The following is a 17,068-nucleotide window of genomic DNA, read 5'->3' as shown; positions in this document are numbered from 1 at the left end:
GATGGCAGCTTAAGTAAATGCTGTGCTTGCTGCTTCCCATGACCACATTAAAATTATAATTATAGAACAATCACCCTGGACAGTCATCTGAAGACTAGCTGAACAGAACTAGGCCAATTCGAGACTGGTAGAAGGGGAAAAGATGGGAAACAGCTGGCCCCAGAACCATGTGTGGTGGATGAATATCAGGAGGGCTATCTAAGCAGCAGCGGTGCCCGCTGCGAAATGAGAGGCCCCAGACTCACAAAAGGCTCCCCATCTCAGGGTTCCAGTGCCAAAAAAGGAGTCCCAACAACAGCTAGTTGTGAAAATCAGCAGGGATTGTGCCTGTTCAGGTGAGATGGAAGGCGGCTGGCAACCCAGACGTCCTCTTAAAGAATTCACACACAGACTCACTTGCTCTCAGGCACTCATTCTGAACTCTGGCAAAGGGACAGCAACTCAGGAGGTGCCAATAACAAACAGGGAAAGCCTGAGTTGTGTGGCTGCAGGGAGAAGGCTAGAGGGACAGCCATCATTGTCCCAAGTGGGTGCCATATTGCCTGTGTTGAGCCCTCCCCCACATGGCCAAATCTAAAACTGAATTAACCTGGTGAGATCCTCTTCACTCTGGTGACTCCCTAGGATCCTGCTCCACCCAAATCGCACACCAGTAAATGCGCTTATGGTGGATGAGCAACCAGCCCTGCATTGTGTACCATAGGAGGCTCTTTCAGCAACAAACAGTAGGCCTTGGCTCATGCACCACTGGAGGCACTTCCAGTGGTAAGCAACTAGCTGCAACTCACGCTGCAGTCTTTTTAGACAACTCTCAGGGGCCTGTGGGGACAAGGTGGGCAGTGGCTGGCTTCTGTGTGCTCTGAGACTTTTGTAAGGGGTCCCAGGCTCAGCACTGGCACCAAACCTGAAACTATATTAACTTGGTAAACACCACCTGCCCCACCCTGGTAACTACCTGGGACCCTGCACCTCACCTAACTCATATGGTAATTATATTCTTATTTTTTGTGGGACTGCCATACTCTTTTCCATAGTGGCTGTACCAATTTACATTCCCGTTAGCGATGTATGAGGGTTCCTTTTTACCCTCAACCTCTCCAACACTTGTTATTACTTGTCTTATTGATAGCTATTCTAAAAGGTGTGAGGTGGTATCTCATTGTGGTCTTGACTTGTATTTCCCTACCAGCTAAAGTTGAGCATCTTTTCATATGTCTCTTGGCCATGTTTCTTGGGAGAAGTGCCTGTTCAGGTCCTCTGCCCATTTTTTAACCAAATGGCTTGATTTTTTTGTTGTTGAGTTGTATGAGTTCTTTATATGTTTTGGATATTAGGCCCTTACCAGAGGCATTGTTTGCAAATATATTCTCTCATTCAGTTGGTAGCCCCTTTGTTTTGTTGGTTTCTTTTGCTGTACAGAAGCTTTTTAGTTTGACATAGTCAATATTCATTTTTGCTTTTACTTCCCTTGTCTTTGATGTCAGTCATAAAATCCCCTTTAAATCCAAAGTCCATGAGTTTAGTTCCTATGTTTTCTTCAAGGCAATTTATTGTTTCAGGTCTTATATTTAGGTCCCTGATCCATTTTGAGTTAATTTTGCTGTATGGTGACAGATAATAGTCTAGTTTCATTCGTTTACATGTAGCTTTCCAATTTTTCCCAGCACCGTTTATTGAAGAAGCTTTCCTTTCTCCATTGCATATTTTTGGCTCCTTTGTCAAAAAATTTGCTCTATACATTAACAATGAAATTTCAGAAAAAGAAATGCAACAAAAAGAATGAAATACCTAGGAATAAACTTAACAAAGGATGTGTAGGACCTATACACTGAAAACTATAAGACATTATTCAAAGAAATTTGAAAAGACACAGAAATGGAAAGATATCTCATGTTCAAGGATCAGAAGAATCAACATAGTTAAAATGGTCATATTACCCAAAGCAGTATTCAGATTTAATGCAATACTCATCAAAATCCCAATGGCATTTTTTAAAGAAATTGAACAAAAAAACATCAGATTTGTATGGAATCACAAAAGACCCCAAATAGTCAAAGCAATCTTTAGAAAAAGGAACAAGACTGGAGGCATCACACTAACTGACTTCAAATTATACTACAAAGTGACAATCAAAACAGCATGGTATTGGCAGAAAAATAGATACACAGACCAGTGGAACAGAATTAAGAATTGAGGGGAAAAAAAACCTACGTTACTTTTATAATCAGGAAAAACAGAATTTTAAAAATACTATTCACAATTCAATATAAATTGCATTAAATAAAATAGCCCCTCATTAGTAAAAATAGCTAAGCATATTCTTTCCTCTCTCTTCTGTCATCTCTCTTGGCCCCTGGACTCTTGCTGCCTGTCTCCCTTTATCCTCTTTATCTCTGCCACCCTCCCTGCCCCTCATCCCAAGCATTACTTGGCTTTCAGAAGTAAATGTCACCTTTACACAGTGGGAGCACTGAAACAGAAACACCCAACAGATCCTTCTCTTTGCTATTGTACGTTCCCTGCCTAGCTCAGAGGAAGACCCCACCTGTCACTAGGTAGACCTTACTTTGGTAGCAGATGAGTTCCTGCAAGATGCTGTTCTAAAGGGCAAAGTAACAGCTACATGCTTCCTTAGGAAGGGGAATTAGCACTCTGGATCTTAAATATTGATACAGAAGATGGATGGGATAACCAGTCCTAAGATGTGGGAAATGCCAGAATGGCTGTGGGAAATAAGCTAGTCTAGTAAGTCAAGCAGAACTGATCCTGAATAAAATTAAGAAAACTATATTAGAAGAAGTATTAGAAATTAACACTATCAACACAAGTGCTCAAGAAAAATGGACATTTGGCTGGAAAAGACTTCTTTGGTAGTGCCTTTCTAATACTCAGAGCACCTGCTGCACTGTTGTGGACTGAAAAGGATGGCCATGCAGGATGAGAGATCAAGCGAAGGGGAGAAGGAAGGTCTCCGTTTTAAAAAGACCTAAGTCCCTCTGCTTTGACACTGAAAACTAAGCCATGTTTTAAGTCATTTCTCAAACTTTTGCCTCTCAATTTGTGAATTCTGCTGACTAATGGGCAAGAGATTCCAATCTGTCTTGCAGTTATATTTTCCACTGCAAAATTTAATGTCTTCTAGAGTTATAAATTATTATACATCATAATAACTTCTAGAGTTATAAATTAGCTGTTAGTGAGTTCAACCTTTAAGTGGATACATTTCCAATCTAGGTTGGGGGCTAAAACAGGACAATTCATACCTGTTCCCTTATCAAATCCTGGCTCTGATATTTACTGGTGGCAAGTTTTTCTGTGCCTCACTTTTCTCACCTATAACGTGGAAAAATAGTAAGGGTTGTGAGAAGTGCTAAATGATACAATGTTTAGAACAATGCTGTCTGGCTTATAGTAAATGTTATCATTGCCATCATTATTATCATCATTACCAGAGTAAGTCCCAAGGCTGTGGTCTGGGCCTCAATTTCCATCATGTCTGAATGTTTCCAAATACATGCTCACTTCAAAGACATGATTCCCAGCTGTACAGAAGGCTGTACCACCTGAAACTCATCACTCAGCACCCAGGTCTCTTAGGCTAAGTTAACAGCAGACTATCACGAGTCAATGTTCAGTAATTCTACTCATCTGAACTGGGGAACCATGCTCCAATTGATAGACACAAAACAAAAGCTCTGAGACCTCAAACATGTCTCTTTGTACATCACCTGCACACACACAGTGCCTGAGCTTGTCTCCCACTTTGCAAGGTTTCTGTGGAGATCTTTAAGCAATGAAGGCTTCCACCGTCCGCTAACAACCACTTCTGCACTTGTTAAGTTGTGAGGAAGCAGCTAATCCCCACCCTCTTGGCCTAGGATGGAGCTGATCTTTGAGTTTCCACTTCCTACCTTCCCTCCTTACATATGGGCAGAACCAGCTGCCAGCTACAGGAATCTTGACTGAGAGGCTCTCATCAAAGACCAGGCTTCAGAAGCTGGGTTTGTCAATGGGTTTTTCTCCAGGTGGAAAAATCACCAGGTGTTAGAAAACTGTGATTTATTGCAAAGTTAAAAAGAAGAAAAAAAAAAGCTGCAGAGCGACTTGTAAAAAATTCCACTGGAAGAAAGGGAGGAGGGAAGGGGAGGGAAAAGAAGAAAGGAAATGGCACAGAAGACCATTCAATGACTGGACTGAGGAGACCATGGCTGCTAGAACCAAGGCCTGAGTAGCAAGTGTCGATCCATACTCTGTAAAAAAAATTGAACTCTCAGAAAATTAAATTTTTTCATTAAATTTCCTTTTTATATTTCTATATTGGTTGTTGTCTTATAGTAGGCATGTATTATTTGTGATTTAAAAAGAGAAGAAAATGACTAAATGAGGCATCACACTAAAGCAGATGAGAGCTGGATTCACTTTCCAGAAGTCATGATCCTTTCACTTTGCATTTCCATACTTGCTAACTAATGTTGATGAGCGCCTATAGCACACCTGGCATGGTGTGGGTGCTTTATGAACATCTTCCCACAATAGTCCAAAGTAGGTGTGTGGTTCCTATTTCCAGATAGAGAAGATGAGGAGGACTTACCCTGGCTGACCTGCCATGTACCAGGCAGGAAGTGAGTTCTTCATCTGCACTGTCTGGCTCAGTCCTCACCATAGCCCCAGAGCTGACATTCTTCCTCTCTCACATTGAGTTTGCTTAACGTGTCTGAGGGCAAACATCTGGCTCATGGGCTGTGGGGTAACTGAATTCCAAGGCAAGCCCATCCCATTGCTTCTCTCCATTCTGCAGGACCTGCTCCCCCTGTTCTATACCTGCTCCCCACTGAGGACTAGGACACATGTCCACATCAGACTCCTAGCACAGTGCTCTGCACATCGGGCACTTGCAACAAGTTTGTGGAATGGATGAGTTAATTTACAGGCAACTATATGAACACAACACTTCCTTCCAACTTCTTGGGGATTCACCACACTATCATTCCTTTGTTTTAGATAAGCCTTACACTTGATAAATGTTTAAGAAATGTTTGGTGAGTACATGAAAAAAACATAACCACATACTAATGTCAGAATAACTGAAAGCAATAACAAAATATCAATTGTCTGAACAAAGATAGGTGTGAGTTGTTATAAAACTCTGATGGGTGAAAACTACAAAGCAAGAATCCTGGAACTGTGAAGGATTCCTATGTCACTCACTATTTAGAAAATAAATATGGATTTTAGTACAAAAAAGGAGTTTTAAATACTTCCTTAAAGTTGTGCATAATGTCCTTCTATAGGAAAGTAACCTTCTATGTGTTAGGATAAAACTCTCATAAATTGTGGGAAGAAGTATTTAATTTGGTTGGTATTTATTACAATTTTTAATTTTTAGTGTTTAATTTTAAACACTTAAAATTAAAGTGTTTGTAATTAAAGTGTTTAATTTTAAACACTTTCACCTAGTAACTCTACTTCTAAGAATTTATTCTAAATTCTGTTCTCAAACACAAAGACATTCCCTTCTCCCCATCAAAGCAGTTAAAAATAACTAAATAACCTCTAAAGACATTTGCTCTTTTCTATATTCCAGCTCCCATCACAAAGCACTTGCTGCTTTTTGAGAACTACAAAGCTTACTGATTTAATAACTCCAGAACTATTTTTAACAGGTTCTAGTAGCAATTAGCAGCTGTTAGCTCCCTATGCTTAATTCTCTTTGAGGCAAATTAGCAGCACTAGGAGCCTTCGGGGAAATGAAGAAAAAATAAATATTATGCAGAGAAATCATAAAGACTGTTTTTATAATTTGAACCTGAACTTACAAATTTAAGCAACAACCACAAAACAGGGAGGAGTGTGTTCTGGCTTGTTTGGGGTGGGAGGAGTTTCAGATGCCTATGACAAAGTTTGGCTCTTTTCAACCCAATGTAGGCAGACTTGTTTCTACAAGTTTCCTAGGTCTATTTCATCCTATTTAAGTTTACCCTATCTCCAATGCTAAGGAACCAGTGTTTTCACTTATAAACATTCAAAGCGTCACACAGCATGAGGACCTGGCCCCTCTCTGGAAATTAACAAAAGTCTGTTTGCCACTCTGCACTTTGCTCCATGGGTTTCCACTCACCTCTGTGACCACAGAGCATTTTGAGACAGATAAGCTAAAAGTAAAAAGTTGGTATCTGACAGCAAATCAATAAATACATATTGAATAAGTCACAGAGGAATGTGTAAGAAGAAAAGTCAACACAAGATAAGAATAATCTGCCAAAGATAAAATTGCCTCTTATTTTTAACAAGTGATTAAAATAATAGGTTTCTGAACATTTATTAATAATAACTAGAAAAAGTGATAAAAGATTATCAAGAAGTTACATGGCTACTGTGCTTATTAGCTGTCTTCTTTTGATAATAATGTTCCAACATGTATGTGGAATTAAAATGAAGATCACAGGTTAAGGTGGAAACAGCAAGCTCCACATGCCTCTGTCAGTATTGGCCGAGGGGCTGGAACACGAGGAAGAGGACCTAACAAGGAGCCTGGGCATAAGTGGTGGCCATGTCCAGACCAGACTTTGTATAAACTGAGTTTATACCTCGACTCAATCATATGTGAAAAGACTAAAGCTAATCTTTTAAAAAGTAAACTTAACTTTGGGTGGAAGCAACCCAAATGTCCATCAACAGATGAATGAATAAACAAAATGTGGTATATACATAAAATGCAATAGTATTCAACCTTAAAAAGAAAGGAAATTCTGAAACATGATACAACGTGGATGAACCTTGAGGACATTAGCAGTGAAAAAAGCCAGACACAAAAGGACAAAAACTGTATGATTCCACTTATATGAGGTTCCTACCTAGAGCAGTCAAATTCATAGAGTGAGAAAGTAAAATGTTAGTTTCCAGGGGCTGGGAGAGGGGGAAATGCAGAGTTAGTCTTTAATGGGTACTATCATTAGTACTAAATTGGTACTGAAAGTACTAACTTTCAGTTGAGAAAGATGAAAGAGTTCTGGAGATGGATGGTGGTGATGGTTATACAGCAATGTGAATGTACTTAATGCCACCGAATTGTACACTTAAAAATGGCTAAAATGGCATATTTTATATTATGCATATTTTACCACAATAATACAAAAAAAAGAGATAACTCACCTTTGAAGTTGCCAATATACAGGCCAGGCAGGATCTAGGGGAGAGACACATACCAGATGTGAGCATTACAGACCTGATGCTGATAAGGTTTTGCACACAGATGCTGGGCCCTCACCAGAGTGGCTGGTGTACAGCCTAGGCTTGTCGCCTGCTACACCTACTTCCTAGAACCTCCTCAGATGGATAGCATGCACAATCAGGCATCTTTGTGTCCAGGGCTCTGGCCTGCCCATGGCCAGTAGTAACCCTGCCCAAATAGCCTATGGATGGTAGTGTGTTGGTGTCAAGCAACTTTCAGAACTTTAAAGACCAAGATCTTCCATAGAACTTCACAGATCCCATGTGTCCTTCCTCATTTCTGCCCTGCAAGTGCTCTTTGGCATCCTGAGTTAAGCCATAAAACTAAGTGCCTCCAGCAACCCCTCCAACTTTCCTGCCTGCTTTTTCCCCCATGACTCCTCCTTTCCTCACTATACCCTAGACACCCTCTACACATCCCAGGCTTCTCTCACTGCTCCAGAAAACCTACCCTCTATTGTCCAAGGCTTTTGCAAATACTGTCCCCACTGTTAGGCAGCTTTGACTCATGCCCAAAGGAGGCCTGTCCTGATCTCAGAGTCTGGAACAGGCCCCTGTGTCACTGCCCACAGCCTGCTGTGCTCTCATTGTGGTGATCCTGTCACAGGGGCATTACTAGGTGAAGGTCTGTCTCCTCTGCTGAAATGGAAGGCTCTTTGGGCAGCAAACACATCCTGTTGCTCACTGCTGCACACTCAGCTCCTAGGTCAAGCTTAGGTCATGATTACCATTCAGTAAAGAGTTGCTAAATGAATGAATGAACTGTTTTCTTAAAAAGTTTTAAGAACATACATTTGCTCCCAAATATCTACTTCTCCTAAGGCAATAGTTCTCAAACCAGACTATCTATCAGAATCATCAAAATCTGTTAAAAATTCAAATTTCTACACAAGCCCCACCCCCTATATGGAATGATTGAGTAGATCTGACATGAGACCTAGGGACTGTATTTTTCACAAGCACCCCCTACTTTGCAAAATACAAAACCAGAAACTAATTCTTGTCTTGCCAATACTTTATATGAAATCTCTGAAGTCCAAATATGGACACTGCTTTGGAAGCTACACCACGCAATATGATTTCCAAGTGCATACAACATAAGCTCTATGAATATGTGAAACAAAATCTCAAAGAAAAACTCCAGCATCCACTGCCAAGGAGTTAAAAAACAGGTCTTTCTTGAATTATAATCAGTCTTTGGGATTCTCCTAACTGGAAAGATGGAATAGATACTTAATCATTCCTGTTTTACAATATAAGAACAATGCAAGTTCATCTTGGAGATGGATCGAACTGATGTTCTCTGGCAGTTCTTGCCTGCACAGAGCTTTTTTATGTGTAATATCTCATTCTCCAGGGTCTCTCCTATCTTTATTAGGATGTGACATTAGCTACTAAAGGCCATAATCATCACATGGTTGTTTGGGTGATAGTGACAAAACATTTCATCCTTGACCAAATTTTAGTTGGGCAACTTTGAGTCCTCTTCTCAACTAGGCCTTGTCCATAGACTGCCAGATTTAGCAAAGAATCCTCCCACCCGTGATATCCAATCAAGCTCTTCCTTCACTTGATATTTAATCAAGTTCTTCTTACAAATTTCCCCTCTACTCCCTCACCCTGCTCACTGGTTATAAATCCCCACTTGCCTGTAATATTGGGAGTTCAGTCTCTCACTTGCAGTAGTCTCTGTCTTCCTTGCCATTTTTCATAAGTGACAGAATAATTTTTCTTTTATGCCACAAATGACTCCAGATTCATTCAGTTGACAGTTATAATGGACTACAATATGGGCATGTTTGTCATATTGTATGTATTGCAAGTTACAGAATATATTACAGTGGTTGAATGGTTTGCTGAATTCATGTTACACATGGGCACTGTGCTGGGCACTTGGGATAGTGGTGTGACTGAGATAGACAGTTTTCAGGGCTCTATAGTAAGTGCCACTAAGGTATTTAAGATGTTTGGGGCTGTTAGAAAGAAGTAGATATTTTTATGTATGTTTATTTACTCTATCTTAGAAATGTCATGATAAAAATAAAGGAATGGTAAAGTCATGTGTGCAGTACAATGCCTTCATTCCTATGCTTACCTCTGTGAAGCGGACACAGGAGGCTGGGAAGGTCTGGGGAGGACCACTTTTGTATTTCTGTATGTAATTTTCTATATGGTTTGAATGTTCTAATCTTATGCATGCATTACTTCAATTTGCTTTTTGTTTAAAGTCAAGTGGTGGTATTTTGGAAAAAGATTATGTCTTATTTTTACTTTTCTTTTTTGTACTTCTACTTTCTCTACTACATATAAATTAATACATTCATATTATTTTTTTAAATAAAATAAAACAAGAGCATGAGGTTAGATCACTTCTGTGCTCCACTGCTCTAGAACTATGATTTAATGATTCCTAAATCTACCCTTTGGAACTCAACTCCAGTCTGGCTTCCACTCCCTTCACTCCACTATCTAAAACAGATCATTATCTTCTCTCCCCCAATTATCAATTCCTCTTGTCCCCTGATAGTGTCACCTCTCCCAGTCATCCAGAATGAAAAATCTGGAGCCCACTCCCACCAGGGCACGTCTCTCTCCCTACCCTAGCGCCCTCCCTCTGCCCAGTGAGTTATGAAGTCCAATCATAGCACCAGCTCCTTGGCTAATGGTCACCACCACAGCCCAGAACCTCAGTTCACACATGAACTAGAGAAGCAGCCACTGAACTTATTTTTTGTCCCATCAAATTAATTTTCTAAAGTCATATTCTCACTGGGTCATTTGCTAGATCAAAATGTTCAATGGCAAAACCTTTCCCAAGAAAACGAAGGCCAAAACTGAAATTCAACTGAAAATTTCAACATGACTCTCTACCTCTGAAGGATTTCCCCATTTTAATCTCCAGCCAAGCCAAATAACCCCTATTTTCCCAACAACCCTCACTGGTCCCACCTTGCAACATCACCTTTATTTGCTCCCAATATTCTCTCAAAATAGAGAAGAGGTCCTCACTGTTTGGGATCCCTCATCTCTTCAGTATGTTAAAAAATTATAAACCCTTTAATGAACAATTATTTTATTTTATAGGTTTCCTAGTCTCTGAAGCCTTTTCCTGTGTTTGGCGAATCCCCATCCCCCACGTTGGAGTCTTGGTGGGAAGCAAGCCCAGCTTTTACTACAGAAGCTGCAAATGCCAAATATTTACTCACTTCTACCTTTGTTGCTAAGGCATGGACAAGTGACTGAAGTGCAACATGTCTCCACAGCTGTTCCAGACCAGAATCCAGAGATAAGCCAGGACAGCCTACCTTACAGTAGCAACATCTGCATCTTGGGGCAGTCCCAGAAATGCTCTCACTATACCAGTTGTAGAACTAGCTCCTGGCAGGGTAGCCTAAATCTGATTCTCCAGCCTTCCTGGCTATCTGACCTATTCTACCTAAAGCAGCCACATTTGGGTTCTGTCGCTTACAACCACAGACCCTGATGCAGGCCTTTCAACCCCGAAAAAAATGCACAAATGCAAATGAGCTTCACAGACCAAGCAAGTCATAGACTAGCAAAGTCCTACTAACCCTGAAAGCATTTCCACTTGCACTCCAAGAACCAGATAGAGGTTACTCTAACAAGATTCCTCCCTCCTCTGAATTCTACTCAAGCCTGATTTAGCAATTCCTTCTACTCCTTAACAGCTCCCCAATTTATGTGCTCCTCTTGGAACTTTAGTGCAGTTCTCTTGTTCAACTTCTTAGGCTTCCTCTCTGATTTACTATAACAGCCTCCTAGAGATCTCCCCACCTCTGGACTTGTCCTTCCGAAGGATTCTTCAATCTGCCTCCAAGTGCAAAGTCGATCATGTGATATTTCAGATTAAAATCTTCTTAGGGCTCCAAGTAGCTATCAGCATGACACCCAAATTCGAGACCTCGGCAGGTGAGACCTTCAAGGACTGAGGTTGCTATGGCTTCAGCCTCTGCCCCATGCCTAGCACCTTCCCCAATTTTCCCCACATCCAAGGAGGTAAAGAGAGACACAGAGACAAAGGCGAGGTCCCCTAATACCAGCATCCAGATTTTATAGGAAACAGTCCAATTTTCAAATACTGTCAACTACCTTTAAAAAAACCTTAAATATTGGGATAGATAAATAAAACACTTAAGCAGGCTGACTATGGCCCGTGGGCATCTAATTTATGACCTCTATCTGCTGCCTGCATCATATCTTTGAATATCTTTTCTCTAAACATAAATGGTTTTCCTTTGATTGGTAGGTACTCAATCAAGTAAATGATTTTTCAGTGGACAGATGAACAAATAAACATTGTGGATAAGCTGGGAGGAGGCGAAGCAAGGAAAGGATATAAAAACAATGGTGAGGATAATAAAAAACAAAGGATATAAAAAACTAACACTGGCCAAACAGAAATGCACAGTGAAGGCTGTGAGATCAAACTTTGTCCTTTTCTTCCCTGGCTGGGTTTCTGTATGGGGTCAGTGACACCAGGCCAGTAGCACTGGGGCTGCTATTGGAGGAGAACAGCATTCTAAAGGGATGCCAGGGCAGAATGCTGGCAAAGGCAGAGGTATGAATTTATTAAAATCAAGGAGCTAAATTACTAAAAATCATTTAAGATGCATTTTATATGCATTTAAAATATTTTTAAGTAATATAAAGAGAGTTATGTTATGTCAGTAAACTTTTAACTTCATTTTCCAGACCAGAAGAGTAAGCCAGAATTTCAAGAGTTGGAAATTGAAAGAAAACTGCTCAATCTCAGTTTCTGTAGTTTCTTCCATATAAAATTACAAAACAAGATCAAGGAAGGCTGGAGGATTAACCATTGGCAGGGAGAGAAATTATGGTTTTGTTTTCAAGGAGAATAATAAGCCCATCAATATTTAAACTTTTACACTAATAGGCTTCATAATTGAAACTTAAAACTCAAAAAATTTGACCTGACTTCTCCAATATTATTTTTGCTAATAATATCTAAGTACAGAAAAAGGGAAAATGAAATAAAACAAAATAATTTTCCAGCAGAGAGATGGCTTATAGAGGAAACCAGGGAAGAGGTAAGTATTCATCTGGAACAACATGGCTGACAGTTCATTGAGTCTGAACTCAAACCAGAAGAAAGAACATAGCAGGAGTGAAATCATTGCTACCTGGTAGGAAGTAAGAATAGATCGAGGAAAAAAGTTTTGTAAATGCAGTTTGGGAATGTTCTATGACTCTAAAAGAATAAGTTTAGAATTGGTCTGAATCATCTTTGGGACTCAGAAACAATTGCTCTTTTCCTCTGCAGAGAATGTTGTCTCCATTTTACACCTAGGTGGCTATTGTCATTTAGGTCTCCCATGAGGTGATAGCTCCTAGGGAGGTCTTTCCTGCCCACCAAACTCCCTAAAACCCTCTATCACAGCACACTTGTTTTATTTTCATCACACTTATCGATACCTAAAATTATTTTATTTGCTTACTTTTTGATTTATTTTGAAGCAGCGGGCATGTCTGCCTCATTCCCTGCTGTGTCCCAAAAAGCCTGCCACTGAGTCTGGAACATGCAGAGATAATCACCGAATAAAATGGTCATGAAACAGCACAAACCACAAAGGAAGATGGTCTCTGACACTCTGCTGGTCAAAAAAGATTCTTATTTTCTGTTAAAAGATTGGGAATAGATAATGGTAGGTAGACTCCTTCTGCAGGAATACTTTGAGACCGTGCTAAAGATAATCCATGGTTGATGGCTCCTCTTGATCAATATCCTTCACTCTCACACTTTACTAACACTGGCCATACAGAAATATATAAAATAAAATCCTTAGCCACCAAAAAAAGCACGTAAGCACAAAAAGATACTGCTTCTAAGGCAAGAAATATCTTGTTTACTTTTTAAACATTTCTCTTAGTATTTCATGATGCCATGGAATCTAAGACACCACCATCCAAACAGATATAAGAGAAAATTCCTGATCAAGCAGCAGTACAAGGTAATGGGGCTGCTAATTCTCCCTAGGTCAGAAAGAACTTTCTGAGTTTTGAAGCCAGGAGCGAAGGGGAGAACTTTGGTGGATTCCTTGGAGGGTTAAAAATCATAGATTTCTTAATGCCATTTGGCAATGAACTTAACAAGTATGCAGTTTATAAAAGAGAGAATCTAAGGAATACTCTTCTATGCACTTAGATGCCTTAAACATCTGTTCTTTCAATATGAAATAAAACTGTAATGTTGAGAAAATATTCAGGGGGTGGTGTAGAGAAGACAGGGAGACCATCTTCATGGAGCCATCTGTCCATCAGCTCCACAGCTGCAGCTGTACAGCTGTGCCTCTCACAGTATGCTCATCTCCCATCGAAGGATTTCTCTGTAAGCTGCCTGGGACCAATGTGGGCAGCAGGATCTTCTTGTCTTTCATATTTATTTCCCACAACAAGACCTAGGAAAGTGCTCTGACAATCGCAGGTATTCAATAACATAATTTGATGAGTGGGTGAACGAACAGATGAATGAATTATGAAGGCAGCCAAGTTAGGTGCTGCCATGTGGAAACAGCAGCATGCACCAGCACAAGGATATCTGACCTTCTAGATCCTTACCACACTAAAACAGTGCTTCTCAATCTTTTAGGACCTCTTGTGCCTTTTGAGAATGATTTAGTTTCAGATTAACGATCACACAGGCCTCAGGAGCTTCTGAGTGACAAACCCTAGACCAGTGGATGATTTTGCCCTCCATGGGACATCTGGCAATACCTGGACACATTTCTGGTTTTCATAATGGGGGACGGGGATTACTGGCATCCTGTGGTTAGAGACCTGGGATATTGCTAAACCTCCAACAATGCACGGGTCGGCCCCCGCAACAAAGAATGATACAGCCTAAGCTGTCAATATTGCAAAGGCTGAGAAACCCTAGTCTTATGCTTAGGAGGCATACTCTCCTTGCTCTTTCCCCCTTGAACTATACTCCTTTCTCAACTACACTCCTTTATCTTCCTAAGGAGAAAGAGCCATTCTAAAACAGGTGTCAACCATATCCAAGGCAGATGCCACCACTATATCTATGACGTGACATATCCAAGAACACTATTAACAGTGCAAATTTGCACTTTATGGTTTGCAAAGACGTCTTCTAATACATTCATTTGCTTCTCTCAAGAATCTAAGTAGCAACTAGGGGAGGTATCATTATACTCATCGTAGAGCAAATAAGGACACTAGATAAGCTAGTCACCATCCCTGTGAATTGAGGGTGATAAAGAAATTGAAGCTCAGAAACATTAAGTGACTTGTTCAAGATCACAGCAGGAAGCAGCGGAGTGGTAGAGAAACCTCACATCAAGCTTTCTGATAGCCCCACCACTCTTTCTTTCACAACAGTGGGCTTCTAATGAAAAAGCAATGCACCAATTGAAGTGTTTGCCTCTCATTATCATGAGGAAGTTTCCCATGAACTACTAGGACAGCATCCATTTCCACCAGGAAGAATGCTTTCAGAGAACACAGAGCAGCAGCAAGTGAGGAAGAGGCCACCAGGCTGGGCAGCAGGATGCTGGAGGAATTGAAATAACCCTGGCAGTGGGGGCAAAGACATCAAAGCCAGAGGGTCTTCATATCCTACCCTAGAATGGTAACACTATAGCTCACTTCTGGGTCATTATTTCAGGTTGATCAAGATAAAAACATGCACATGGAGAAGCATCTGGGGCAGATTTCTCTGACATGATGCTTGGTTAGAGACTAGATTTTTGTTTTTAATGTGGTATTGTAGTACTTAAGACTAATAAGATGACAATGATAATTTTCCTTATAGACCCTCCCCCCCAAAATTTGGATATTTAGACACTGAGAGAACTTTGGGTCACTTAAGAGTTTTCAAAGGCTCCACAGAAATGTGACATTTGCATGCAATAGCCCTTTTAGGTTTAACCCTAATCCTACTAGAGACATTCACTGAACTGATCTTTTGAGCAGTATAATGAGGCACTCTGCATTATGGCTATGAATCAGATCACCTCGCTTTGGGTTCCGACTCTGCCAAATGGGTGACTTTGGGCCCATCACTTAATCTCTGTGCATCTCATCTATAAAACAGGGATGAAAATAGCAGTACCTATTTTATGGGGTTGTTGTGAGGATCATATGAGTTCTGTGTGGTAAAGTCTCAAAACATTCCCTGGCATATCATAAGCTCCTTAGTAATATAATTTCGGGTAGTTCAATCTATTTTGGAATGGCACAAAAAGCTATGAAATGATAGTTTTAGTTGGTTGCCTTTCCCTCCTATCAATGTCAAACATGAAGGAATAGAGGAGGTGCTTTTCCTATTTTGCAATTTGGAACTCTGGGGAGCTTTTTCAGGTTATTTTTCAGTGTCTTTTACTTGAGAATTCACTTGAGATGAACTGGCATCCTAGCTCAAAGTAAAAACTTCTACTATCTTCAAAATCAGTGGGATCTGGGTTCCAAATCCAGCTCTGCCACTTCCTAGCATGAGGACCTTAGTCATGCTACTTAATCTCTCCAAGACTCCATTTTCCAATCTGTTCACAGAGGATAATACAGACTGACCTTCTAAGGCTAGAGTGAGGCTTAGATTTTATAAACTGCAGGAACATGAGGTTCAAAATATAACAGATCACAACTGCTGTGTTCTCTGTTTGCTCATCATCTTCAATTGGCCAGAATACAGAAGCTTCTTTCCTTTATAGTCTCTGTGTAACATACTGTATACACCTGAGATGGGCATGACAGTGTCCCATAGGAGACTAGAATGTATGGTAAGATCCCCCATGATGGCATGAAATATAAATAAAAACTGCTATAATCAAAGCAGTCAGAATGGAATCTGCATTATCTAGTACATAAGTTTTCTTTTGTCAAGGATGATCAACTTGAGCAAGACTGAAACAAAATCTTGTCCCAGTAACCTCAGTACACACATACTGAAAATTGTTGTTAAAGGGCATTTTACATTCTTATTTATAAATATTCTTAGAAAAGCACTTTATAATAATTCCACTGATTCTGTAAATCAACTGTTCTTTTTTTACAGATGGGAAAAATATGAAGCCTAGTTTCAAGTCACACAGTAATATGTGAACAAATTGTAGTCAAGGCTTTTAATTTCTGGCTTCCAGCAATCCACTTTGCTGCTGACCTTTGAGCAATTCATTCTGACCTCAGCTTAATCATCTTTACAGCAGCAAGATCCTAGGCCTGGACTGAATCACACCTACTAACCTGCTCTCCTGAAATTGCCTTGTCTTATCCTCTGGAGCCTCCACTTCTCCCCAGCTTGTGATTTGTGTGTCTGTGCGACTGTCTGTGTGTCTGTCTCTGTCTCCCCCCTCTTTTTCCCTCTCCCTCTCTCCCTCCCCAGTCCCTCCCTCTCCCTCTCTCTCCCTCCCAAGTCCCTCCCTCCCCCTCCCTCTCTCTCTCTCTCTCTCACACACACACACACACACACACCCACACCCACACCCACGTTGTGTAATACAATAGCCATTAGCTACAGTGGCTGAGTACTTAAATGTGGCTAATCTCAAATGAGATGTGATTTAAGTTTAAAATACAGACCAGACTTTGAAGGCTTAGTACAAAAAAAAAGTACCATTCAACAAATAATTTTATATATTGGTTACATGCTGAAATGACAATATTCTGAATACATTTCAGTTAAATAAAATATATTACTAAAATTAATTTGACCTGTTTCTTTTTACTTTTTTAATGTACCTACTAGAAAATTTTAATTAAATATATGGCTCACATATTTCTATTTGGCAATTGCTGGTCTATACTGAAGGTTCTGTAAAGGAACTTTGTGTCATTTGCA

General features: G+C 40.2%; 1 protein-coding gene across 7 annotated transcripts in view; it reads right to left on the bottom strand.

The window, feature by feature from the left end:
* The window catches only part of DUSP22 (dual specificity phosphatase 22), a 57,223-nt gene that overhangs the window by 37,725 nt on the left and 2,430 nt on the right, over positions 1-17,068 (bottom strand). For 5 of the 7 annotated variants that reach the window (XR_002777770.1, XM_011383234.2, XM_011383235.2 and 2 more), the window contains exon 2: positions 7,153-7,186. The exons of the other annotated variants lie outside the window; for them this stretch is intronic. Coding sequence is in view for 4 of the 5 variants with exons in the window: in XM_011383234.2 (XP_011381536.1) it covers positions 7,153-7,186 (34 nt within the window). In the remaining variant the exon portion in view is untranslated. The remainder of the gene's footprint in view (positions 1-7,152; positions 7,187-17,068) is intronic. 7 annotated transcript variants of the gene reach the window in all.

This window comes from Pteropus vampyrus, unplaced genomic scaffold, assembly GCF_000151845.1.
Source record: "Pteropus vampyrus isolate Shadow unplaced genomic scaffold, Pvam_2.0 Scaffold509, whole genome shotgun sequence".
Taxonomy (NCBI): domain Eukaryota; kingdom Metazoa; phylum Chordata; class Mammalia; order Chiroptera; family Pteropodidae; genus Pteropus; species Pteropus vampyrus.
The sequence above is the reverse complement of the archived record's forward strand: the minus strand, read 5'-3'. Positions and strand labels throughout refer to the sequence as shown.